This window comes from Hyperolius riggenbachi, chromosome 1, assembly GCF_040937935.1.
Source record: "Hyperolius riggenbachi isolate aHypRig1 chromosome 1, aHypRig1.pri, whole genome shotgun sequence".
Classification (NCBI taxonomy): Eukaryota; Metazoa; Chordata; class Amphibia; order Anura; family Hyperoliidae; genus Hyperolius; species Hyperolius riggenbachi.
In genome coordinates this window covers 290,481,246-290,507,814 of record NC_090646.1, presented here as the reverse complement: position 1 = coordinate 290,507,814, position 26,569 = coordinate 290,481,246, and the positions used below count along the sequence as shown (strand labels likewise).

Below are 26,569 nucleotides of genomic sequence, written 5' to 3'. Positions count from 1 at the left end.
ACAGTGTAATATTTAAGCAGAGTTATATGAAAAGCCAGTCAGATTTCACACACAATTACAAATGTTTATGTTGCACATAAGATACATTTCCTCTGCTCTCTGCAGAGAGCTCAGTCAGAGACAGGCATAGCTTTCTCTCACACACACAGGATTAACAGAAGAAGTGTGAGGGAATTCCCCCTCCCAGCTCACTCTGCCCTTAGATTTGCCATCAGAAAAGTGTGAAAGGAATTAGAGAACAGTAAACAAAGAGATAAGCATTCAAATGTATACACCACTACTTAGCAGCACTTCCCAAACTGTTCTCAATTGAAAAAAAACACAAAAAAAAAAACCAAACATGTTAATCGATAGTATTCCTTTAAGTAGACATTAATGCAAACATTACCATCACATAAATGTGACATCTTCTATCCCAGCAACAGTATATCTGCCAGCAGCTGTATTCAAAGAATAGCCTCTACTGTATAAATCAGTGGTGTTGGATCCTCAATTTATGCTGACCGATGTAGAATGCTAGAAACTACTACTGCACTATGCAACTTGCTTGTCAACAGCCTGAATAGTAACCATGAAGTTTTTCAGAGAAAATACTTAATTTTCCATTCAGATTTCTGCTAAAAAAAAAAAGTGCAGAAGCTGGAGGATGATATAATGCCAGTCAGTTTCTGCAAAACATCGAGTGTGATGTCACCAGTGATCTGTATAGCAAGGAATAAATGAAAAGTGGTACTACCTGTACTTAGAGACAGCAAAAATTGTGAACAGGCAGGGTCAAAACAACTCCTTAACAGGTTAATTGATGGGGAAATTATTGAATCATAAGCCATATAGTTTGTTATTCCAAAGGGTGCCCAGTGAGCAGGTAGAAAATGGGGCTGTAGAAAACTTGCAGCATGTTGCTCTAGGTCCCCGAACCATCCCCTTTTAAGTTCAGGTGCTGTGATTTACTTGTAAGTGTACAGCAACGACCAGACAAGGCACACAACTGAAAAAGTGGCCTGTGTTTTATCATATAAAGCAAAATGTCATGATGTGCAAATGAAATTAACACGTAGTGAAAATCCATGAACTCCATGAGGTTTTGTATTTGCAACATTTTTTTTTCTCTGTATTTTCTTAGAAAATCCATGAACATCAACTTTCAGAAACAAATCATTTCAAGACAAAAATGAAAGTACAACATGAGGTCCATCATTACCTGATCATGCAGTGGTGTTGTGCATGAGCTGTAGCTGGTTTCAGTAGGCTCTATGCTTGCAGGCAATATAATGCTGTTTATAGACTTTGTTTTTGCACAGAATTCGGGGTACTCTGAATGAAATCTTTCATATCCTCCTGCAAAGAAAAAAAAAAAAAAAAGTAAAAAAAAAATGCAGACTTTTACAGCTACATGCACAAATGGATGATGCATTCAGGTGATATTTTGGAGACAATATTAACAGCACTGAAGTCTATAATGTGTTACTGTGGTAAAAGCTTTACATAGACTAGGGAAGCATTATAATTTCAGTCTCTTTTCTCTGTGACAACTATGATGAGTACAGAAAGTGTGAAAAACCTTGATTGAGTCAATCACAGACATTTTTTTTTTTTTGCAAGTACAAACAAAATGTAAGGCCTACATAGTGTACTTATTTAGTATGTACTCATACTTCTCACTTCCTGCTGTATGTGGCATTTGTAACCTGGCATGAAGCAAGTCAAATGCATCCCAATGGTAAAAATTGAGTACCTCATTCCTCTCTGATGTGAGGATTTACTTTTGAAACGAGCATCTACCAATAGGATTTGCCGCAAATTGGCGGTTTCACAAAGCATCAGTATTGCCTTAGCAGTGAAAATGTTTGGCATCACACAGCTAAGCAGACATTTACAGATTTTGACAATGTTCCTGCATATACAGTAGGTCTATTGTAATGGTCTGTTCAAAATATTTACTCCCCAGAAAAATTTAAACCGGCCTAAAAATATAAAAATAATGGAAAATCCATAATATCTCTCTCTTTCTCTCTCTCCTTCGATAACCACCACTTTTTAATCCAGACCTAGAAAGCATACACACACTATTTACATTTCTCCCAATTTAAATAAAAACCTAACTGTCCCTGTGTCATCCACTTTCCCTGTCTGTCCATCTGAAGCTTTTTTTGTACTGCGCATGTGCGCAGTACAGACAGCCATTGTGACGGGAGGTCGGGCCAGGGAACAGGACGGCCATGTACGTGCGCGCGGCGGGTGCGTGCGTGCGCACTGACTGGCAGCGGTAATTTCTCTACCTAGAGCCAGTTTTTAAACGGGCTTAGTTAGACTAGTTTAAATAATAACAGACAAGAATGAATGTTGATCTAATTGTGTCACAAATGCATAACCTTGACCCTTCTTACATCCCTAGAAGTTACTTGTGAAAAATGCTTCTAATAATTAAAGGCAGCCAACACTATTACTACTACTGTAATCAGCTCACACAATGCAAATAAATAGCTAGCCTTGCATATTTTGTGGTTTCAATTTTTGCTATATTTAATTTAAAAGATAAAAAAAATTAGTGCATTGCACAAGGTATCACTTTGCCTTAGACTTGTGAAAAACAAAATGGAACACACTGCAGGATTCAGATGTGAAAGCTGTTGGGGACCAGCCACACCAGCAGCAATGGCAGACAATAGATAACAGTCAGCACCGCTACAGGCTGCAGAGTTACATGATGCAGTGCAGCCATAAATAGAGGCAATGCATTCATCAATATTTTGGTCCTTCAGAAGTGGTACATTACTGTCTAAATCAATTTCTGAAAATTCTCATTCGTTTTTTATTTAGGATGTAACACTTCAAAATGTGGACAAGTCCAAGGGATATTAAATACCTATGCAAAAGTATTATACATATTCCTTCAAACTGTTTTTAAATGGTTAAAAAAAGAATTTTAAATGGTTTAAATTAATAAAGTGTACCCTATGCCACTGAGTGGCCAAAATTAGAGAAGCCCTCTAATAACCAGTTGGTCCACATTTAGCTCTGATCACAGCTAATATTTTTCTTAAAGGGAACCTAACTGAGAAGGATATGGATTTTTCCTTTTAAATAAATAACACTAGTTGCCTGACTCTCCTGCTGATCCTGTGTCCCTAATACTTTTAGCTACAGCCCCTCAACAAGCATACAGATCAGGTGCTCTGACTGCAGTCAGACTGGATTAGCTGCATGCTTGTTCCAGGTGTGTGATTCAGCCACTACTGCAGCCAAAGAGATCAGCAGGACTGACAAGCAACTGGTATTGTTTAAAAGGAGACATCCATATCCCTCTCAGTTAAGGTTCCCTTTAACATGGACTCAGCAAGATGCTGATACCGTTGCAGAGGAATGTTGGCCCATGCGGACATAAAGTTGGCTCAGATTGGATGGTGGCATTTCCAAGCTTTGAAGTGAGCTTTTCACTTCTTCCCACAAATGCTTAAAAGGATTGATGTCAGGGGACGGAGCTGAACACGGAAGCAGGTTAAAATGATTGATGTTCCTCAAACCAATGTGAGACCGATTGAACACTGACCTCCCCCCTCACTTAAATTCTCTTCCTGAGGCCTAAATCTAACACCCCAGAACATTAATGCCATTGTTTACCCACCCAGTAAATTGAAAAATGATTTTCATGTTTAGTGCAGGTGTTCCAGGGAAACAGTCATTTCCAGCTAAAAAGCAGCTCTCATTCTCTCACTGCTCCCCGTGCTGCTGAAAGATTTGCACTCTGCAGACAGCACTGCAGCTTAGCAGATTAATATTATAATACAAACTGTACAGCAGAGAGAGGGGATGGGAAAGGCCAGGTGATCTGTGCTCACAAAGAAAGACTGGCTGCTGCCCCATCACAGTTCTTCTGATTGCATCATGGGTGGGCGGTGATAAGACTGGGAAAGGGGGAGGAATGTAGTCAGTTTTTTTTCCATTAAAAGTAACTGTCGGGCATAAAATCAAAAATTATTTTTATCTGGTAAAAGAGTAATAAGGATGCTTACCAGGCAATCCAAAAGCTAAAAATGACTATTACTTTTCTTATTGATAAATTATTCTCCAATTTCCCTGGCTCTTATTTGGTACACACAAAATTTGGTACACAAAAAGGAAATTGCAGGGCATGCTGGGTTGTCCACTTTTGCGCTTCACTACTTCCCCTTCAGACTTCACTGATGCAGCCTGATTGGTTGAAGCCTCTTTCCCTCCCGTTTTTCCCTCCCACACCTCTCCGATTTGCCAATATTTCTCATGCTGAGACAATGCACTTTCTATAGTGAAGGGCGGGCAATGCATACACAATCAGGCAGAGGAGAGTAAAGGAGGAAATTACATCAGGATTGGATTCAAAACAAAATGGGAAACGCAAAGAAGGATTTTCTCTTTTTTTTACTGTAGAAAAATCACGAAAATCAAAATGTGGACAGTGCAATACATATCTTATGTAAGTAAAGCAAGTATTTATCTACTTAAGGTGGCCATACACTGGTCAATTTGCCATCAGATTCGACCAACAGATAGATCCCTCTCTGATCAAATCTGATCAGAGAGGGATCGTATGGCCACCTTTACTGCAAACAGATTGTGAATCGATTTCAGCCTTAAACCGATCACATTCTGTGGAGCTGCCACCACTTAAGATTTCCATTAGAGTGTACCCGAGGAGACATGTGACATGAGATAAACATGTATGTACAGTGCAAAACATTCATAACTAGGCTTTTTTGTTGTTTTGTTTGGGGGTTTTTTTGCTGCAAAGTGTTTAAAGGATACCCGAACTGACATGTGACATGATGAGATAGACATGTGTATGTACAGTGCCTAGCACACAAATAACTATGCTTTTTTTTTTCTCTGCCTGAAAGAGTTAAGTATCAGGTACGAAAGTGGCTGACTCAGACAGGAAGTGACTACAGTGTGACCCTTACTAATAAGAAATTCCAACTATAAAACCCTTTCCTAGCAGAAAATGGCTTCTGAGAGCAAGAAAGAGGTAAAAAGGGGAATATCTTATCAGTGAGGGTCACACTGTAATCACTGAGTCAGCCATTTACACACCTGATATTTAACTCTTTTTAGGCAGAGAAAGAAAAAAAAGGAACACAGCATAGTTATTTGAGTGCTAGGCACTGTACATACCCATGTCTATCGCATCATGTCACATGTCAGTTCGGGTATCCTTTAAGTGTACCAGAGACCACAGTTACCTTTTTATACACACCTGGGGCTTCCTCCAGCCCCATGGGCACGAACCACTCCCCATGCCACCATCCTCCGCTGCCTGCAGCTCCGGTATCGGGTTCCATAGCTTCCACTAGTCGCTGCCAGTCTGCGCAAGAGGAGGGGCGCACTTTACGGATCTCTCCAGCGGCTGCTTCAGAGATACGTAAAAAGCGCACTTCACTTGCGCCAGACTGGCCGCGACTAGAGGAAGTTACGGGACCCGGGACCGGAACTGCAGGCAGCGGAGGACAGCGGCATGGGAGTTATCCGTGCGCACGGGGCTGGAGGTAGCCCCAGGTAGGTATAAAAAAAAGGTAAGTATCTGTGGCCTCTGGTTTCCTTCAATTTTCAGGCTTGCAAGTGGCAGCTTCTGTCTGCTTGGTATCTTGTCGGGAATATAGTAAACCTCACTGATAAACAAATTACAGCCATAAATATGTTCCTGGCAGAATACAACTTCTGAGGGCAGGGGGCAGATAGAAAAAAGGTCAAGGGCTCATGTATTTTACCTCTGGGACACTTCCCACACAATAAGTCTTCTGCAATACCACACCCTAATCCCTCCCCTGATGGACTCTCTATCCTGATGCCTAACTCTCCCCATTAAAGGAAACCTGAGATCATAAACATAGGTGTATTTATACTTACCTAGGGCTTCCTCCAGCCCCATGAGGTGCGCGGGCTCCCTCGCAATCCTCTCCATTGTCCCTCTATAGCCATCAGTAATCTGGCCTGCCGCACTCTTCTGGGCATGTGCGGCTCAGTAGAATCAGAATCAATTTATTTCGCCAAGTAAGTTTGCACTCACAAGGAATTTGTTTTGACAGTTGCTTAACAAGCTCAAACAAAAAACAACAAAAAAAAAAAAAAAAAGGACAGACAGTATTGTAAGGTTATCCGGGTTGGGTTGCACAAGGCAATATTGGAAAACAAAAATACATAAAACAAACATAAAAAGACAGAGCAAGCTGCCAAGGCTGCCATCTCCAGGCGCCTCCTCCTCCTCTAAGCAAAGGTTGTTAGTGCATGCCCCTCTACTGTGCTTCTGCAGCTGGGAGCAAGAGCATGACAGGGCCGCACATACGCAGAAGCGCACGGCTGGCTACAACTGGCAAGATTATCAACAGGGATAATACGACAATGGAAGTGGTCAGAGAGGACGGCAAGAAAGCCCCAGTTATTAATACATCTACATTTATGATCACAGGTACACTTTAACCTAAAGTCCTTCATGATGCCCATTAATAATCTCCTACCCACTTAGCACATACACACCCTATCCCATTCCTCAATACTAACCCCCCACCGCCCCCACCCCCAAACTGAAATACTATCCAATTTTTACCTTCCCTCATTTTAAAGGGCACCTATACCCAGAACTTCCTCTCTGCTGTAAAATATGAGCAACAGCATAACCATTAAAGAAAAACATTTGTTACAATTTACAGAACTCCTACAATAAATTTGCATTGTCTACTTTTTGGTGTCACAGGAGCACAGAAAGAGTTAACCTATGTTTACATATTAGCACATAACATGGCACACCCACGGTACAGAGCTGACTTGTGATTATATGCTGAGAATGGAGAATTAGACAGGCTGTCCTCTATAAACACACACGGGGATGTCTCTGTTTTCCTGTCTCCTGTGCAAGAGTTTAGGTCCACTCTAAATGGCAGGTGCCTCTTGTGTGCTGGTGCTCTGCACCTGCATGGTTAAACACTAGCCACACAGCATTAACTGGGTACCATGGTTTGGTAGTTAACAGCCAAACACCAGTGCACAAATGATACAGCTGGCAACATCAATCTGCAACAGCCACTTAATGCAACTCCTAGGAGGGGAACAAGGGGAGGTTAATCTGAAAGCCCTTTAAAAAAAAAAAAATTGAATGCGTTTAATGCTGGGGATACACGGTACGTTTTGTACCGTGTATAGAGCCGCTCGTTAGTTTCCGGCGCGTCCCCGCGGGCGCCCAGATCGATTCCCGCTCGTTCCCGTGGGCGGCCTCTTATCTTCCGCTCGTTTCTTCTATTGTCCTGCCTGCATCGAGCGCGGAATCGATCCGGCGGGGTATCAGACACGTCGGAAATTATCAATCGAGCCATCAGCAGCTCGATTGATAATAAAAAAAAATCGTGCCGTGTATCCCCAGCATAAGTATTACTAACCTATTTGTGTAGGGCAGGGGTCTCAAACTCGCGGCCCGCGGGCCATTTGCGGCCCTCGATACAATATTTTGTGGCCCTCGCTGGCAAAAGCTTCTTTATAGTTCGCTTCAGTGCTCCCAAGTAATCCGCTGCATCCCCGCCGCTAAACGAGGGCTGCAGAGCCCCAAATGGCCCGGGGGGCAATCCGCCGGCATTTCCTGGAAGGGGCAGAGCTTTCAGCTTCACCTCTGCCCCTCCTGACGTCAATCACCGAACGGATCGCCGCCTCTCCCCGCCCCTCTCTGTGAAGGAAGAGTGAGAGGGGCGGGCAGAGGTGGCGATGCGCCGCGATTGTGAAATTCCTTATGCGGCCCAGCCTCATCCTGACTTTGCCTCCTGCGGCCCCCCAGGTAAATTGAGTTTAAGACCCCTGGTGTAGGGTCTCACACCCCATAGAATTAGAAATAAAATGCATTTCACAGGCAAGTTTCTTGCATTCTTACATCTTTGTGCCATTTGCTAGCTGTCCCTGTAGCTCCATCTACTTAGATTACAATACATCTCTTAAGAGGTTTGGGTTTTATAGTGTATAAAATTGTTTTTATAATGCAGTGCAGCCTTCTAGATCCTGAAGAAATCCTTATAACTGATTCAGGATAGGTTCATATTCCCCATCATTTAAACCACAAGTTTATATACCAACTGTATTAAAATTAATAGCACAGGAAACTTCCTTCTGCCCAGGGATGTATGATGCCTGTCTGACAACTAGACACACACACACTACAGTGTCTGCCTATTAAGTAGGTTTATTATTTTTATCTTTTAGGCCAGAAGAGCAATCATATAGTGCTGACTAGGGATGTAAGCAAATGCATGCACCTTGAAAATGGACCAAATCCACTGCGGGGGATTGGATTGGTTGATTTTCAAGCTGCACCAATGGGCATAGAAAGTTTGCATAATCTCTCATAAGTTCAAAATTATTTGCATCTCACAGAACATCCTTGGTGCCGACATCTTTTGCAGCACTATACAGAATATATAGTCCTGTCATAATTGTCCTTCAGGGCTTGAACCCACTAGAGCGATTTTTTTTGAGCGTTTAGGGAGCGTGATAAATTGTTAGCGATTTCCCTAAATGCTCTGCCAATGTAAATGGATGGTGAAAATTCCACAGAAGCGATTGCGATTAGCAAAATCGCAAATGCAGGACATGCAGCATTTTGTTAGCGTTTGCGCATCAATGTAAAATATATAATGGCTGGAGTAAAGGTGCGTACACACATGCGACTATAGTCGTTTGAAATGATCGTTCCAAACGACGATCGGTTAAAAAAAAAAGCAACCAACGATCATTAAGTCTAACGACGGACGAGCTAGCTTGGCGGATTTTTACCAACGACGATCGTTTGCAAAAGTAGTACATCGTTGGAAACGGTCGTTCGTACTAGGCTTGACATGCGCATTTCGCTATTTCTCCATGAAACTTCTCATTTTATGCGCAAGCGCAATAGTTGCTTTACGTGATGTAACGTTCGTTCTAACGATCAGATCGTTACACACATTTTAAAACTTTACTTAGGTCGTTCTTTCATCAATTAAAAGTTCGTTCGTCGTTCTCAACGAACGATCATTGTCGCATGTGTGTACGTAGCATAATCGCTCATCAAAACCTGCACGGAGCGATTTTGCTAGAGTTTTAAAATTACTGTACACTAAAAATTAAAATTAATTGAAAGGACCAGACTTTAAAACACTAATCGCTACACAACCGCTGGCAAATTGATTACACTTTTTAAAATCGCTCCCGAAAACGCTCCTGAAACCACTCATAGAAAACACTAGAGATTGTGATTAGCGATAGCGTTTTGTAGTGGGTTCCAGGCCTCAGAGAAGCTCACATTGTAATTCCTACCACAGACTTATGTGCATTATAGCCTAACGCCCGTTCTAAGGGAACTCAATTAACTAATCTGTCGGTTTTTGGGATGTGGGAGGAAACCAGAGTGATGGGAGGAATGCCACACAAACAGCGAGTTCAAACTCCATGCAAATGTACTTGCCCAGATTTGAACCAGGGACCCAGCGCTGCATGGCGAAAGTGCTATTCACTATGCCAACAGAAAACCAGCACACTCAGACTCACAATACGGCAATTTCGAAAATGCTAGAATTTAAAAAAAAAAACAAAAAAACACAGGTATATATGAAAAACCACTAGACAGCAAATTACAAAATGCAAACAGTTAACCTGAAGGAACAATACACTAGTGGGCTTATTTAGCATTCTTGTGGGTGTTAGTGGAGTACTCCCTATTGTGAATAAGAGAACTTCAAGTACCCCTTGAAAACATAGTATATAATTGTAAGTAATGCTGCATACACACTTGAGATAAAAGTCTTTGGAAAAGGCAAGATCACAGACCAATTATACCCCATTCCATGTAGTATGAGAGCCACACCTACACAGTCTATTCTATGGAGCTGCACTCCCCATCAGATAAAATCTTTGCAAGATGCTGAACACACATTCAAAAGATCATTATCTGCAAAAGATCTCTTCCTGCAATAGATCCATTCCTGAAAAATGCATTTATAGTCTATGAGATCTGCAGATCCTCATACACACCTTGTTTAACAGACTTCATCTGCATATCTGGCAATCATCTGCAGATCTGAAAATCCATCCTGGTGGATCTGATCTGCAGATGATTGCCTGTTAAACAAGGTGTGTATGATGATCTGCAGATCTCATAGACTATGAATGCATTTTGCAAGAATGGATCTATTGCAGGAAGAGATCTTTTGCAGATAATGATCTTTTGAATGTGTACGGGCATCTTTGTGTGCAGCATCTTGCAAAGATTTCTGTCTGATGGGGAGTGCAGCTCCATAGAATAGACCAGCGTTTTTCAACCACTAGTGTGCCGCAGAACGTTGCCTGGTGTGCCGTCCTCTTCTCCCCCTCCCGCCCGTCCCCGCGGCCGCCGCTGTTATTACCTTAGCAGCGGCCGCTCTCCCCTCTCCAGCGCATGTATATTCTAGCAGCGTATCTCCGGCTGCTCTGTATGTGATGCGGAAGGAGGCAGGGCTCGGTTACCATAGTAACGGCGATACATATCGCCGTTACAGGAAGCCGCTGCCCTCCTTCCTTCTGCATCACACAGAGCAGCCGGAGATACGCTGCTTGAATATACACGCGCCGGAGAGGGGAGAGCGGCAGCTGTTCAGGTAATAACAGCGGCCGCCGCGGTCATGGGCGGGAGGGCGCTATACTGGGGCACTATTCTGGGGTACTATACTGGCTATCCTGGGGCACTAAACTGGCTATACTGGGGCACTATTCTGGGGTACTATACTGGCTATCCTGGGGCACTATTCTGGGGTACTATACTGGCTATCCTGGGGCACTAAACTGGCTATACTGGGGCACTAAACTGGCTATACTGGGGCACTATTCTAGCTATACTGGGGCACTATTCTAGCTATACTGGGGCACTATTCTAGCTATACTGGGGCACTATTCTAGCTATACTGGGGCACTATTCTAGCTATACTGGGGCACTATACTGGCTATACTGGGGCACTATACTGGCTATACTGGGGCACTATACTGGCTATACTGGGGCACTATACTAGCTATACTGGGGCACTATACTAGCTATACTGGGGCACAATACTGGCTATACTGGGGCACAATACTGGCTATACAGGGGCACTATACTGGCTATGCTGAGGCACTATACTGGGGCACTATACTAGCTATACTGGGGCACTATACTGGGGCACTATACTGACTATACTGGGGCACTATACTAGCTATACTGGGGCACTATTCTGGCTATACTGGGGCACTATACTGGCTATACTGAGGCAACTAAACTCCCTACACTGGGGCAGCTATGCAGCCGCACCCCAGCCCCCCCCCCCCCCCCCCCCCATAGCCTGCTGCGCACGGCACTGTCCACTAGGTCGCGCAAACAACCGGGGGCCGCATCTCTCCCTCTCCCCCATCCCCCTCCACCCCCTCCTCCTCTCCCCCCCCCCCCCCCCCCGCGCGCCGTTCCCCGGAGAAAAATTTGGTCAGACAGTGTTCCCCGGGCCGGAAAAGGTTGGGAACCACTGGAATAGACTGTGTAGAGTATGGCTCTCATACTACATGGAATGGGGTATAATTGGTCTGTGATCTTGCCTTTTCCAAAGACTTTTATCTCAAGTGTGTATGCAGCATAACACTCGATATTCATGTATGAATGCTTTTTCAATGGGCTGTTTCTGTTTAATATGTTTTTTTCTTGTGAAAAAAAGGGGGGGGGGGGGGGGGGGAAAGAGACAGCAGGTTATTTGTGGACACTGCACATTACTACAATGACAAACATTGCAGGGCTATGAAGAATGTGAGTGTTAATTACATCTGAACACTCCTGGTGCTGGAAAAGATGCAAATCGATTGGAAACATAACCCAAGTCTTACTTTCCTGGTAAACCGTAAAACATCAAGAGATGATATATTTTAGTGTATACTCATTTTTAATCTTAGGCGGTAGGGTAAAATATTTTATTTCATTCATTTTTGAATCAATTGTTCAACAACGGTATAAAATAAAAGTCAGATGTTGGTACATGTAATTAATTTTTTCCCACAGCAGGTTAAAAAGTAGATTGTTACAATGTATATTAAGTAAGTTATGCAGTACAAGTTTGACAGGCGGCAGGTGAAAACAAATGAAAAGGGGAACAGTATATCATCATTCTAAAATAGCAAACTTCCAGGCTATTATCACATGGGCAAAGAACATGGGTTAAGGCTGCTTTCAGAGTGGGACGTTACAGGCTCAAGTTAGAGCAGCCTGTAACGCAGCCCAACTCACAGGAATGAAAAATCAATGGGCTGTTCACAGTGCCCACGTTGCGTTACAGTGTAGCGTTGGACGTTATTGGAAAGTGCAGCATGCTGTGCGTTCTAAGCGGCTTTAGCCGCGTTAAGACTGTTTGCACATGCTCAGTAATTTTTTTTATATATTTATATTTTTGTGCAGGAGAGGAGGAGGGGAGAGTCCGCTATTGTCGGCAGCCACATGGCTAATTAATATTCACTGCACTGCAGTGTTTTCTTCCTGGAGCAGCCGCTTATTGGCTGGCGGGATCACGTGATGCGGAGTGTTCCGATCACGTGGTCTCCGCAGTCTATACTGCACACCAAGAGCTGCATAACGCGGCTCACTCTGGCATTCTCCAACACCACCAGGCGTTGCGTTAGGGGCACGTTATGCGACCTTAACGTCCCCTAAAACGCAACATCTTGGTGTGAAAGAGGCCTAAGGGATAAACGCTTTCTGTGTGGAAAGGCATCATAGATAGAATTCCTAAAAGTCAAGGTTTGGGGGATTTTGTAATGGTGCATCACCTCTGGTAATGTATGAAGGCCACCATTTGCTTCCAGCAGTCTATTAGAGGGCATTCCTACATCAGGTGAAATATGGAAATCCTAACTACTGTAAAAAAAAAAGTATTAGTTTTTCGGTAGAGGTCCCAAGACTGGTGTATCTTAAAGGGAACCTAAACAGAGGCATATGGATGTTTCCTTTTGAACAATACCAGTTTCCTGGCAGTCCTGCTGATCTCTTTGGCTGCAGTAGTGGCTGGATCACAGACCTGAAACAAGCATGCAGCTAATCCAGTCTGACTTCAGTCAGAGCACCTGATCTGCATGCTTGTTGAGGGGATGTGGCTAAAAGTATTAGAGACACAGGATCAGCAGGAGAGTCAGGCAACTGGTATTTTAAGAGGAAAAATCCATATCCTTCTCAGTTTAGGTTCCTTTTAAAGTGTACCTAACCCGTAGTTATAAAGAGCTTCACTTACATGGGGCTTCTGAGAGGCGCCCCCCCCCCCCCCCCAGCCGCTCTGTGCCTGCGTCGGTCCTCAATGATCCTCCGTTCCCCCGCTTCCGCTTTGTTTTTTTTCTGTCGGCTGATCAGTCTCTGTCCGCTGGCTCCTCCTCCTACATGTTCACGTCACCGAGAGCGTCCTGCACAGGCACAGTAAGAGAAAACCTTGTACTGCGCATGACGCCCGACATGAAGTTGGGAAGAGATTTTTCCCTTTTAAGGCTAATTGGCCCAGACCTTGTAAGGTTTTTTGCTTTCCCCTGGATAAGCTGGGATATGTGCAGGTTCAGGTTGGTGGTTTTTTTTTGTGGTTGGACGGATGTCTTTATTTAATCAAACTAACGCGTATGAGGATGTGCACGACCAGGGCCACGCAGACGCAGTCGGCAGGAACAAAACTAAGCGGCGGTGGTTGAATGGAGGATCGTTGAGGACCAATGCAGGCATAGGACGGCTGCAGGGGGCTGGTAGAAGCCCCAGGTAAGTGAAACTTTATTTACTACAGTTTAGGTTCACTTAAAGATACAAAAAGCATAATGCACAAAGTAATCTCTCGGTGGAAATGTTAGCCCTTTTCTAAGGGATTTGTAAAGCTCTTGCTAATGTAATGCTATGAGGGATTTTTTGAAAATAACATCCCTCAAGTGAAATCACAACCATAGCATTACATTAGCAACAGCTTTTCAAAATACAAGTGCTTATAAATGGATTAGAAAACTGTTGCTAGTGGGTTCCAGGCCTAAAGGTAAGTAGATAAATTCATAGTCTACAGATGCACAGAAGCATTATGTTTTTCATGTTTTTGTGTAACCAGACACACAGAGTGCAACTAGTTCAAACTGCACTGATGGGATGGATCTCCAAGTCATTGTTAGCAAAGATCCTTCCAAGACCGATCGCTGAAAAGGTTAGTAATTCATATTGGTTGCTAGTGTATGTCTGACCAAGCTGCAGCAATATTATCAAGAGCAGAATGTCTGGGCATTTGTGAATGGAAGCATGAGGAAAATCAGTGTGGGTGGCAAGATTAACACCTCAGCTACAACTGGAAACAAGTTCAGGAAGGAAGCTAAGCAGCTGACCTGCTTTAATTTCCCAAGAGCGTCTCAGAATTTTCTGAATGGACCAAGGGATAGACTTTTCATGTCCATTAATTATCAGAACACCGGCATAGAGGAATCTCGCTGACTATGTGATCTATATTAATGCAAGTATTTATATTTTCATATACAGATTTGCTGTTCTTTCAAATTAATATACCACACACACAGGCAGTTTCTATAGCAGCATTCAACATACAGTGGTGTGGAAAACTATTTGCCCCCTTCCTGATTTCTTATTCTTTTGCATGTTTGTCACACTTAAATGTTTCTGCTCATCAAAACCCGTTAACTATTAGTCAAAGATAACATAATTGAACACAAAATGCAGTTTTAAATGATGGTTTTTATTATTTAGTGAGGAAAAAAAAACTCCAAATCTACATGGCCCTGTGTGAAAAAGTGATTGCCCCCCTTGTTAAAAAATAACTTAACTGTGGTTTATCACACCTGAGTTCAATTTCTGTAGTCACCCCCAGGCCTGATTACTGCCACACCTGTTTCAATCAAGAAATCACTTAAATAGGAGCTATCTGACACAAAGTAGACCAAAAGCACCTCAAAAGCGAGACACCATGCCAAGATCCAAAGAAATTCAGGAACAAATTAAAACAAAAGTACTGTAATTGAGATCTATCAGTCTGGTAAAGATTATAAAACCGTTTCTAAAGCTTTGGGACTCCAGCGAACCACAGTGAGAGCCATTATCCACAAATGGCAAAAACATGGAACAGTGATGAACCTTCCCAGGAGTGGCCGGCCGACCAAAATTACTCCAAGAGCACAGAGAAAACTCATCCGAGAGGCCACAAAAGACCCCAGGACAACATCTAAAGAACTGCAAGCCTCACTTGCCTCAATTGAGGTCAGTGTTCACGACTCCACCATAAGAAAGACTGGGCAAAAACGGCTTGCATGGCAGATATCCAAGGCGCAAACCACTTTTAAGCAAAAAGAACATTAAGGCTCCTCTCAATTTTGCTAAAAAAAAAACATCTCAATGATTGCCAAGACGTTTGGCAAAATACCTTGTGGACCGACGAGACAAAAGTTGAACTTTTTGGAAGGTACGTGTCCCGTTACATCTGGCGTAGAACACAGCATTTCAGCAAAAGAACATCATACCAACAGTAAAATATGGTGGTGATAGTGTGATGGTATGGGGTTGTTTTGCTGCTTCAGGACCTGGAAGGCTTGCTGTGATAGATGGAACCATGAATTCTGCTGTCTACCAAAAAATCCTGAAGGAGAATGTCCGGCCATCTGTTCGTCAACTCAAGCTGAAGCGATCTTGGGTGCTGCAGCAGGACAATGACCCAAAACACACCAGCAAATCCACCTCTGAATGGCTGAAGAAAAACAAAATAAAGACTTTGGAGTGGCCTAGTCAAAGTCCTGACCTGAATCCTATTGAGATGGTGTGGCATGACCTTAAAAAGGCGGTTCATGCTAGAAAACCCTCAAATAAAGCTGAATTACAACAATTCTGCAAAGATGAGGGGGCCAAAATTCCTCCAGAGTGCTGTAAAAGACTCGTTGCAAGTTATCGCAAACGCTTGATTGCAGTTATTGCTGCTAAGGGTGGCCCAAACAGTTATTAGGTTCAGGGGGCAATTTCTTTTTCACACAGGGCCATGTAGGTTTTGAATTTTTTTTCTCATTAAATAATAAAAACCATCATTTAAAACTGCATTTTGTGTTCAGTTATGTTATCTTTGACTAATAGTTAACGGTTTTTGATGAGCAGAAACATTTAAGTGTGACAAACATGCAAAAAAATATGAAATCAGGAAGGGGGCAAATAGTTTTTCACACCACTGTATTTGATTTGACACAATGAGAAAGGTATACATAAGCAAGAAAAATGGCTCTACCCTTAGTTATTCCATCAATATGCTTATATTTTGGCAATGGAATGTGCTAAGCCTTGTTTCTTTACATTACATAAGGGATGGGGACCTGTGTGTGAAAAGTAATACAGACATCTGTAAATATAAGCAGTAGAATGGCAAGGCAGAGCAAAGTAGGTTTGCTGGATGAGGTCTTAAATATGGTCACTTTAAAAAGGTATCCCTGCATGATGGCTACTATCCTGCAAAATGTTCTAGTAGCTTATATCAGAAGCAAGAGATGACCAGGTCTAGAAACTAATGTACAACTTAAACTGCTAAGTGATAGAATTGTGAAAGTGCTGGTCAGAGATTGCAAGTTGATTTCGGCTTTAAAGCGGTATGAAACTCAGCATTTGTTCTTTGCTGTAAAATATTATTTACAGCGAAAAAAAAACAAAAAAAACTTAATACCAGAAAAAAATTGGTAGCAGAAAATCATTCAAACAGTTAAACACAACCACAAGAGGTGGTTACATTATCTTGTTTACATTTCCTTATCAGCCACAATTAGTAAACACGATTCTTTGTGCAATTCAATTACGATTCTATTTATGATCCGATTAAATCCAACATGTCCGATCAGGATACGATTCAATTCGCCATTTTTTTCAATGGCAAATCGAATTGAATCGAATCATATCCTGATCGGACATGTCGGATTTATTCGGATCGTAAATAGAATCGTAATCGAATCGTATCGTGTAGATTGGGCTTAACAGTGCTGAACCTCTGCTGCACACATACCAGAAGCAGACAGGGGTGGGAAATAATCACTAGATAGATTTTAATATAGAAAATACAGGAACTATGCAATAAAATGCAATGGCGGTTTCAGAGCAGATGATCGTTGGGAACTCGTAATTTGTAAACAGACTATTACTTGTGCACAAAAGCAAAAATAATTGTATGGGTAATAAGAAGTAGGAAAACATTTTTATATTTCGGAGTTTGATCACACTTACATCATTCATCCACGTTTCACCAGGTTTAATTTTCAGATAACGTTCGGATTTGGACATAAATTATACACTACGTTTTTTGGTTGTCTTCAATGTGCTTTTAAAGTGTTTTAAACTACTTATAACAGTTAATACTGTAACATTAACAATAATATGTAATAAAAAAGCAGTATTGTATATTTTGTACATAAAGACAACTTTGTATCTCTGAAACATAACTCAATCATTTTGTAAGTAGGAGACTGCTTGTATAATCTATACAACATAAATCCAATAAAAATAAAAAAAAAATTAGCCAGGTGAGAAGGTACAGGGGTACTGCTTCCGCCTACCAAGCATGAGTGAGTTTGACTCCCGGCTTCACCCACTGGCTTAACCTATGGCTGGACTCCAGCTCCAGCCGTGGGCTTGACCTACGTTCTATATTGCCATGGCTGGAGCTGTGATGCTGACCATAACCTACATTGGAGAATGAAGCGGTATAGCCCCCATCCCGTAGCCGAATACAAGAACAAGCTTCAAGAACAAGCTTAATCTTATAATAATTTAAAAAAAGCTACCTCAAGCAAAGTGCTTCTTGCATGTGAAATTTTCCTTTCAAAAACTTAACTTCAACAGTGCTTCCCTGTAAACAAACATGTTACACAATGTAACAATCACAACACCCAGCATTACAACTTTGCTTTAAAAGATTGCTTACAGCTTACAAACTATTATGCCAGATTTTTTTTTTAAGCAGAAATTCACTGAATGGGTTAAACATGACATTTTAGTGTTGGATTCAACTAGGAATCCGCATCAGTTCTTATCTTTTAGCTACAAATGTATCTTTATTTGGAATACAAATAGACCTTTGAAAAGCCTGCCGGGGAAGCCCTCTTTGTTCTCTCAGAGCAGTGTTTGTTTGTTACATTGTAGATAGATACATTTGTAACTAAACAAGCAAGCACTGAGGAGGATTTCTAGCTAAATGCAGCACTAAAATGTCATGTTTAATCCATTCAGTGAATTTCTGCTAAAAAAAAATCTGGCATAATAGTTTATAAGCTGTAAGCAATCTTTTAAAGCAAAGAGGGGCCGACCCTCAGTCAGCTGAAAACAAAACTAACCTTTGGGGGGCCTGGGGTGTTAATTGGCGAGGGTACAAGGGGGCTTGGGGAAGCCCCAGGTAAGTGACTTTTTTTTTTAATCTCGGTTATAGATCCCTTTGAAACTGATACATTGAGGCGACTTTTCCACTTGTGGCAGCATTGTTACCATGCGAGGAAGCATCTGTGTCCATGGACGCTATGGAGATTCACACGCCCGATGCAAAGAAATGCTGCCAACCTTCAGTTTTTCTCCCTGCACGCAGATTCAGAAGCAGCCCATTGATTTCAATGAGCTGTAATATCGCATCTACAACAGACAGGGATAACACTAATGGGAGTTTAGGCTTGTTTAACTTTCTACTATATACAGCTGACAGTTATTTGTACACAACATCCTCAGAGGATTAACAACAGTTCTGCAAGGAATGTATATGTAGTACTGTAACGATTAAATTATAAACATAAAGCCCAAAAGCAGTGCTGTTTTTAGGCAAAGGCATTCCAAGCCATTGGTCCTGACCTTCAACCCTGGCTCAACACCCACACTCAACTTCCAAAAACAGACATGTGCCTCAGAATGTAATGGAGGAAATCCCATCTCAACTGTGACTTCTTGGAGTACAAGGCCAACATGCAGCTATTTTACTCTGCACTCTCAAACAAAAATACTTTGCTGCTCTGTTTGGATCCGAAGCCTTCAACCTACAGTGCTTCTTCGCCACCTACGTCTCCCTCCCTAACCCCCTCCCCCATCCCTCTTAGTCACTGATCTGTCCGCCCACTTTACTGGCAAAATAGCCACCATGTGATGCAAAATCTCCTGCCTCCACTATCTCCTCCCCCACCCCACCTACCACTCACTGCCTTCTCTTCTGCCACAGAGCACAAAGTCAACTGGCTCCTAGCTACTTCCCCTGCCCCCTAGATCCCATTTCATCCAACTTCCTACATCCACCCTTTTCCAACCTGGTCCCAGTCATCCCTCTCTGTTTAACCTCTCCATTGGTGCCTTCCCCACTTGCTTCAAACAGGCCACTGTACTTCCCCCATCCAGCTACCGAACGACCGATCTCCCTCCTCCATTTTTGCTTCTAAACTCCTGGAGCATCTAGTCTAGTTTGACCTGTTACAATAAGGTTTTCAGCCAGCACACTCCACCGAGACTGCCGACACCAAGGTCATCGATGACCTCATGCTTGCCAAGGATGAAGGAAAATACACCATCCTCGTCGACCTCTCATCAGCATTTGACAGCCAATCATCCTCTGCTACTCCAATTCCTGCAATTTTCAGGTATCCAAGACCTCACACTAATCTGGTTCTCCTCCTACCTCTCAAATTGTTCCTTTAAAACAACATTTAATGATTCCTCCTCAACCTCCACACCTTTCTCATTTGGGGTCCCCCAAGACTGTTCTTGGCCCCTTGCTGTTCTCACTTTAAACCGCCTCCATCCCCAAATGTGTCTCCTCTTTGGGCTTCAACTACCATTTATATGCAGACAATACCCAGATCTATCTCCACGGACCTCTCCACCACCACCATGGAGAAGCTATTCTGCCTTTCAACCATTTCATCCTGCATGCCAGCCAGGTTCCTAGATTTATTTGTAATTTTCCCGCCCCGTGCAGTCTCACCCCCTACGGACATCGACATCACTGTCAGCCCTCCGTCGACACCGCATTGCCCTTCTGCAACCCATCATGAACACAGCAGCAAGACTAATCTACTCCTCCCACCATTCTGCCTCTATGACTCCCCTATGAAAATCCTTTCACTGGCTCCTGAAATGCTTCAGAATCAGCTTCAAGATCCTATGTCTGGCCTACAAAATTGTATACACGTCCTGCCCAACTTGGTCAGCAGATACACACCTGGCTGCCCACTTGGCTCCTCCAACAACCTCCTCCTAACCAGCCCATGCATGACTACAAGGCTTCATTAGTGCTGCCTCCATACTGTGGAACTCTCTCCCACTGCCCATCTATCTTGCCCTCTCCTTCAACACCTTCAAAACTCACCTCAAAGCTCAAACCTCACCGCTGCCCTAACTCTCTCTGCTGAAAAGCTCTAAAACAGTCCCCCTCCCTTTGTGCCACCACCCTCTCCCTCCCTGTCTTTATATCTGTGGCAGAGACCTCCCTCCTTGTGCATCATACTTGATTGTGCACTCTACCCACAGAATGTGAACATGTACTATTGAGACTACAGCTCCAGTGTATGATCTGGCATTGTGTATCTTATTGCTTGTTACCTGTACTGTGTTGCCAGTCACTCGTTATTGCCTGTACCCTTATTGTCCAGTGCTGTATAATATCTTGCCACTATATAAAGCCAATAAATAAAAAATAATAATTAAACAGCAACACTATGTAGGATCACTGTAAATCTGACTGGTTTCAGCATCAGAAACACTTCCTATATCTATATATTGCATGTAGCTCTGCCCTCCCAATGATGTTTAACCTAGACTTATCTATGCCAAATTTCTCTCCCCTCCCCCTGAGCATTCTGGGAGACCAGGTATATTTTGCACTGGCTTTGGAACTCTGTAAAACATTCCACAGAGATCACTTGACTCGTCACCTGTGAAAATTTCAGACAGTAATTCAGGGAGAGGAGATATTTTACAATGGGCAAACACTGACTAAATAATGTATAAATGAATATTGTAAAAAAAAAAAATTAAGATACTAGCCTCACATTTTCCCTCTCGGGCCCCTCATTCCAGTGCTGTCACCCTTCTTACAGCTATTTAACCACCTGGTGAAATGCACCTCCGAAAGCCATCAGAAGACTTCGGAAGTGCTTGTTTCCCCGAGCACTGCCAAAGACTGGTGGCTCCATTCAGAGCATGCACATATGCACACATGCAGTACAGAGCTGCCCATCTTCGGCAACACAAGTGCTCCCTAAGCATGAAGACTGTGTAACTTTACAGGGGGACAGAGCTGGAATAAGGGGACATGGAAGGCTCAATAGAATCATGTGACATCTAGCAGGTGGCTGCTGCCTACTCAGAAGTACATGCAGAGGATGAGCACCACCCCACGGCCCATGTTGAACATTTGCGCCTGCCTGTGAACACCCAGGCAATCCATGGGAGCAGATGACAGGCGGTGGATGCAATGCTGTCAACAGCTTGTCTAAAAGAGGCCTAAAAACACAGGTGGGCACCAGCTTTTTTTTTCCGCACTTCCAGTATGAAAGATGCAACTTACTACTGTATTCATCGGCACCTGCACAGCACTTGGCCCCAAACTGTCTCCTGAGTGATAAAGTTACAATCCCTGTATGCAGCAGTCCTCATATGTGTGCACAAGGCTTTATATCTTTTCATAAGAGATAAGTCAATAATGCAATATAGATGAATTTTTTTGGAACACGGAATTGTAACATTTTCTGAAGGTTTGAAAGCACGGATATTCTTTCAGTTTGTGCACACCACGCAAACAAAGAACAGTGTGGCTGCTGTGCCTCTGCATCATCACGCTCTGCCATCACACACACACACTAAGTGCCGCAGATTCCTGTTAATAGGTTGTCTTTTAGGCGAAGTTCACAGTGGGGCGTTGCGGTGCAATGTAACGGAGGCATTTTAGCACAAAATCGCACTGCAATTGTAAGTCTATGCGACATTCAGAGTGCATCTGGTGCGATGCGATCCAACTGCGCACATTAAAAGTGGCAGCCAGTGATGCATTCTTTTCATTGACTGTATGAGATGCAACACTTAGGGCCTGAGCCCACTGACGCAGCTGTGTCCGCTTTTCAGTTACACATCAATGTTAGAGATTCAGAAAAGTGGACAGAAGCGGACACAACTGCGTTAGTGGGCTCTGGCCCTAACATAACGTGCAATGCGACTCTTTCCCTCTGTTGCATTAGTGCTTTTACACGGAATGCAATGCAGCTCCCACTGGGCAAGGACAATCTACAGCTTAGGGTAGCATGTGGAGAAACAAAAGCAAAGGAAAAGCAAAGGAAGTGGAAGTCTGCATTTCTAAAGGTAAGTTTAACCTAAATCATACTTCACTCATAAATCAGCCATAAACAGACTGCGGTTGTATACATCTTTTTACAGGTAAATGATTTTAAGTTTTCATTTAAATCTACAAGCAGCAATGAGTTTCTAAAAACTGACAGCTAATTCAAATTGCCCTTCTTTTAAGCTATGTCAACAGTAGTCTGTTCAGAGTCCTAATGCCCTGAGACTGTGAAATACTCGTTTCATTCATATATAAAACCAAAGTTATCAAGCTGAAGTAATGTGTGCAATATACAAAGCAATGAGATCCCTTTAACAAAACTGAAATTTCCCTTTAAAAATTACAATAAAAGTACCACAGCTGCAAACCTTATCAGTAATCTGGTCTTTATTATGTGATTATCTATAGGCAATCATACACTCTAATGTGTGCACTCACTATTTACTAGAACAAAAAAAAAGCCATTTTTATTCAAGAAGGCACTAAAAATGGCAAAGTCCAGTTCCTCAAGCACTCAAATCTGGAGCTGCCGATCAGGTCATTGATTATTCTGTTTGCATTTCCAATACTGGTTGAAATAGCCTAGATAGGCTTTATAAAACCACATTTGTCTAGCTATGTATTTAGCTAACCTGTGGTACCGTCTCTGAATATAGCACAGCATTTTTGCAGTGTCTTTGTTGGAACGCCATATCCAGACAGACAGACACAGGAGAAAAAGGACTGGGGCCCATGAAATAAATACATTTCAATAGGCAGCATACAGTGCTGTATTAATACTAAACTATTCATTGCCATGACAAATGTGACCATTTTCATGTTTTAACTTTGTAATAAGGGAATTAAATAGGGACAATTGGTAAGATGATAATGCTCGTTCACAGACAAAGGCTTAAACATGAGAAACATTTTGTGTTGCATATTCATCAAAAATAATGCAAAAGGAAAAGCCTCGGTTAGGGTAAAATTCATAAAATGAACAGTTTTGTAAGGGGAAAAAGGCCAGTGAGAAAAACAATGCCCTCTTTACGATGAATAAAATCATGAATGGGTACGCCTGTTTATCATCAAGAAAGCATGAATGGGCAAACTGATTTCCAAAGAGCAGTGAATTAATATAGACAATCCCATTTGCCTAGTATAAATAGCAAGCATTGCTCTTGCATTACTTAGTACTGCAAGACAGAAAATGCATTTAAAAAAAAAAAAAAAGGGGGAGTATGATCACAATGAAAGGAAATTATTTGAAAATTGTTAAAAATGTCTCTCTTGATACAAGGGAAAAAAAACGATTACTAAGTGTTCAGCAAATAGACATCTCTTATCATACAGGCAAACACTACGATAGAGCCAAATTGTACACAATGCTTTCTATACTCTACTGATGATAACTTAAAAATACACCACAAACATATTCCCAACCTTGGTCGCTCACTAGGGTCAAGGCTTCAGGCCAAAAACCCACTAGGAGCGATTTCTAATCGCTAGTGATTTGAAAAACCTCTTGCTAATGCAATGCTATGGGGGATTTTTATAAAAACACATCCCTCAAGTGGGATCACATCCACAGCATTATATTAGCAAGAGTTTTCAAATCGCAAAGCGTTCATAAAATCGCTCCTAGTGCGTTTCTGGCCTCAGGGATGGAAGCTTTTATAAAAAAAAAAAAAAAAAAAAAAAAAAAAAGGTTATTTACTCTAAAACTGCTGTTTACTACACCCTGCTTTACAACTGATCAGCACCTTTCTAGAATTCCCAATAGGCTTTAAAAATTGTGCATTATAACTGTATGCAAGACTGATGCAGCAGATGGATTTAGCACAAATTTACACTTGACCTTCATTTAGGTGTATGTTGATAATTTAATCAGAGACATATCTGGCATAAAAGATTACAAGCATCACGACAAATGCACACAAGTAAATGGGCAGCAAATATTAAAATAATCCCTATAGTTGCATTCAATAAAATCAAGACATAAGGAAAATTGTGGAATATGCCAGTTCTGAAATCAGGAATGTACAAGAAGATCAATAAGATACTACTGATCCTGGCTTGCATGCAAATAAAGAGAATTGTATGCAACTTTTGGAAGGAAGTGCATGCATCTGATTGACAATAGCAAGCTCATACAATTTGCATGCAAGCCAAAATTATAAATATCTCATTGACCAGCTCTGCTATCAACTAATAAGCCCGCAGCTTGAGTAACTAACCAGCTGCTGCACATCTCTCAAATCTAGGCTAAAAGTCCTGGACCAGTACCTGCAAATGTTGGTTTCTGTCAATACAGAATTTGCACATTTAACAAGTTATTTGTGCATCTCCTATAAGAGACATAAACTAGCATGGGTAAGGAACATGATTTTTGATGAGCTGCTGTGGGTTACTCCCATCTACACAAATACAAAATTTCACTGAAACCGGTGTAGTCATTAGTGAGCTTTATTTCTTATTTGAGATTGCCATTTGTGGCCTACAACAAACTAAGCAATTTCCTGTACCACAATACAGGAAACAAAATGCCTTCAAAATTAAGTCATATTTACAGTAAAAAAAAACCACCATTGGTAGCTAGTGTAAGGGGAGCGCATGCAGGTTAACCCACTCTTCATACAGTGCAGTATGAAGGTCCAGAAGATCCCTTCTTTGTACAGAAATGTATACAAGTATGTAGACAATTTTGGGGCCTGAAGGGGACTACAATGCACACAAGAAGTCCCAAACCAATGACCACTGCACATTTACATACATCTGACAACAGTGCTCATATGGCTTCTGCAAGCTGACACCTTTGTGCTTGGTGTGTCATTTATAAAGTGTGGCACTGTCATGGTTAAAAATCCCCCACAAACATGGCTACCAGTACAATACATTGTAATTCAGACCTCAGATAGGATCCAGTCCCTCGCCTCAACTCGTTTTCCTCTGACAGATATACGAAGCAACTGAAATGATGCATATATTTTGGGTTGAAAAGAACACCTTTCTCCCAGCATGCAACTAATACACCCCTATACACCCCCAATGTGAACACAGGCTTTCAGCTTATTAATGAAACCATATGACAATGCTGCAATGATATGGCGCATACATCCAAGGGACACACGGATGGGTCAGCCACAGACACCTGCAGTATAATACCTTTCAGCAGACAAATGTCAGAGCTATCCGTGTCCTTGCGCAAGGCTTGCACCACCAGGGACACCGTGCTGTCCTCCCGAAGGCACTCCGCTCGGGGGCTCCTCTCATCGTATACAATGACTGCAGAGTAGAGACCCGAGCGCAGCCGAGTCAGCACCTCCTCCTCGTCCTTACTACCGGCTGGCAGCATCTGCTCCAGGCTCACCGAGCCCTTAGCCCTCCGCCGCACGATAGTGTTGCAGCGAACGTTCACCGAGCCTTGGATGAAGCCCGCGCTGTGCGCCAGGAAGGGTCTACAGTCCAGGAGCAGGCAAGTGCCGCCTCCGACCCCCACACCAGCGCTGCCTGTGCCGGAATGGTGCTTTTGGATGCTATTGTGTACGCTTTCCCTCTTCAGAAGTCTTTTCAGTACACTGCAGTCCATCTCCCTCAGCTCATCCATAATCAACATAATACCGAGCGGCCGCACAGCTGCAGCTACACACCGCCGTGTACTACAATGCCAGACGGAGCTATTCTATCCGCTCACTACACGGCGTTCTGCTTACTGACGTCTTGTCTGCACCCACATCAGATGAGTGAGACGGCTGTGCTGCACGCTGACTTTCACTCCGCCCCATACTAGTGACGGCTATTATAAATACAGCATCCCTGCATCCTCACATACCTGCCTTTCCTGTATGTGTGGGCTTGGGCTGTGTAAACTGCACAATCCTGCGAGGGTCATCCTAAGTGGTCCTTATTCACTTCACACATTTTTTATCCTAACATTTCTCCTAGGTGATATTTTCACACATTATTAATAAAGTTATTTTAAAGGAGTACTGTAATGAAAAAAAGAGAGTGTAACTTACCCCCTTTGTCCCTACGTCCTGTGCTCGTGCAGGGATAAAATGATCCCCCCACGGCCCGCTTCCAGTATTTGCGACTTTAATGTCGCAAGCCACTGCGCCTGGCCACGCGTCCTTGCTCCCGCTGACGTCGCCGGGAGCTTCCAGTGTGCCGGTGCCTTGCAACATTAAAGTCACAAATACCGGAAGCAAGCCACGACAGGGGACCATGTAATCGTTTTGTCCCACCGGGGACAGGACATCTTCATTACAGTACTCCTTTAAGGT

General features: G+C 42.7%; 1 protein-coding gene across 1 annotated transcript in view; it reads right to left on the bottom strand.

The window, feature by feature from the left end:
* Window positions 1-26,003, bottom strand: part of DUSP4 (dual specificity phosphatase 4) — a 33,923-nt gene extending 7,920 nt beyond the window's left edge. Inside the window, exons 1-2 of the mRNA XM_068233706.1 lie at window positions 25,452-26,003; window positions 1,202-1,338 (exon numbers count right to left, since the gene is read on the bottom strand). Coding sequence (XP_068089807.1) covers window positions 1,202-1,338; window positions 25,452-25,902 — 588 coding nt within the window. The 5' untranslated portion in view covers window positions 25,903-26,003. The remainder of the gene's footprint in view (window positions 1-1,201; window positions 1,339-25,451) is intronic.
* Between the last annotated feature and the right edge of the window lie 566 nt (window positions 26,004-26,569).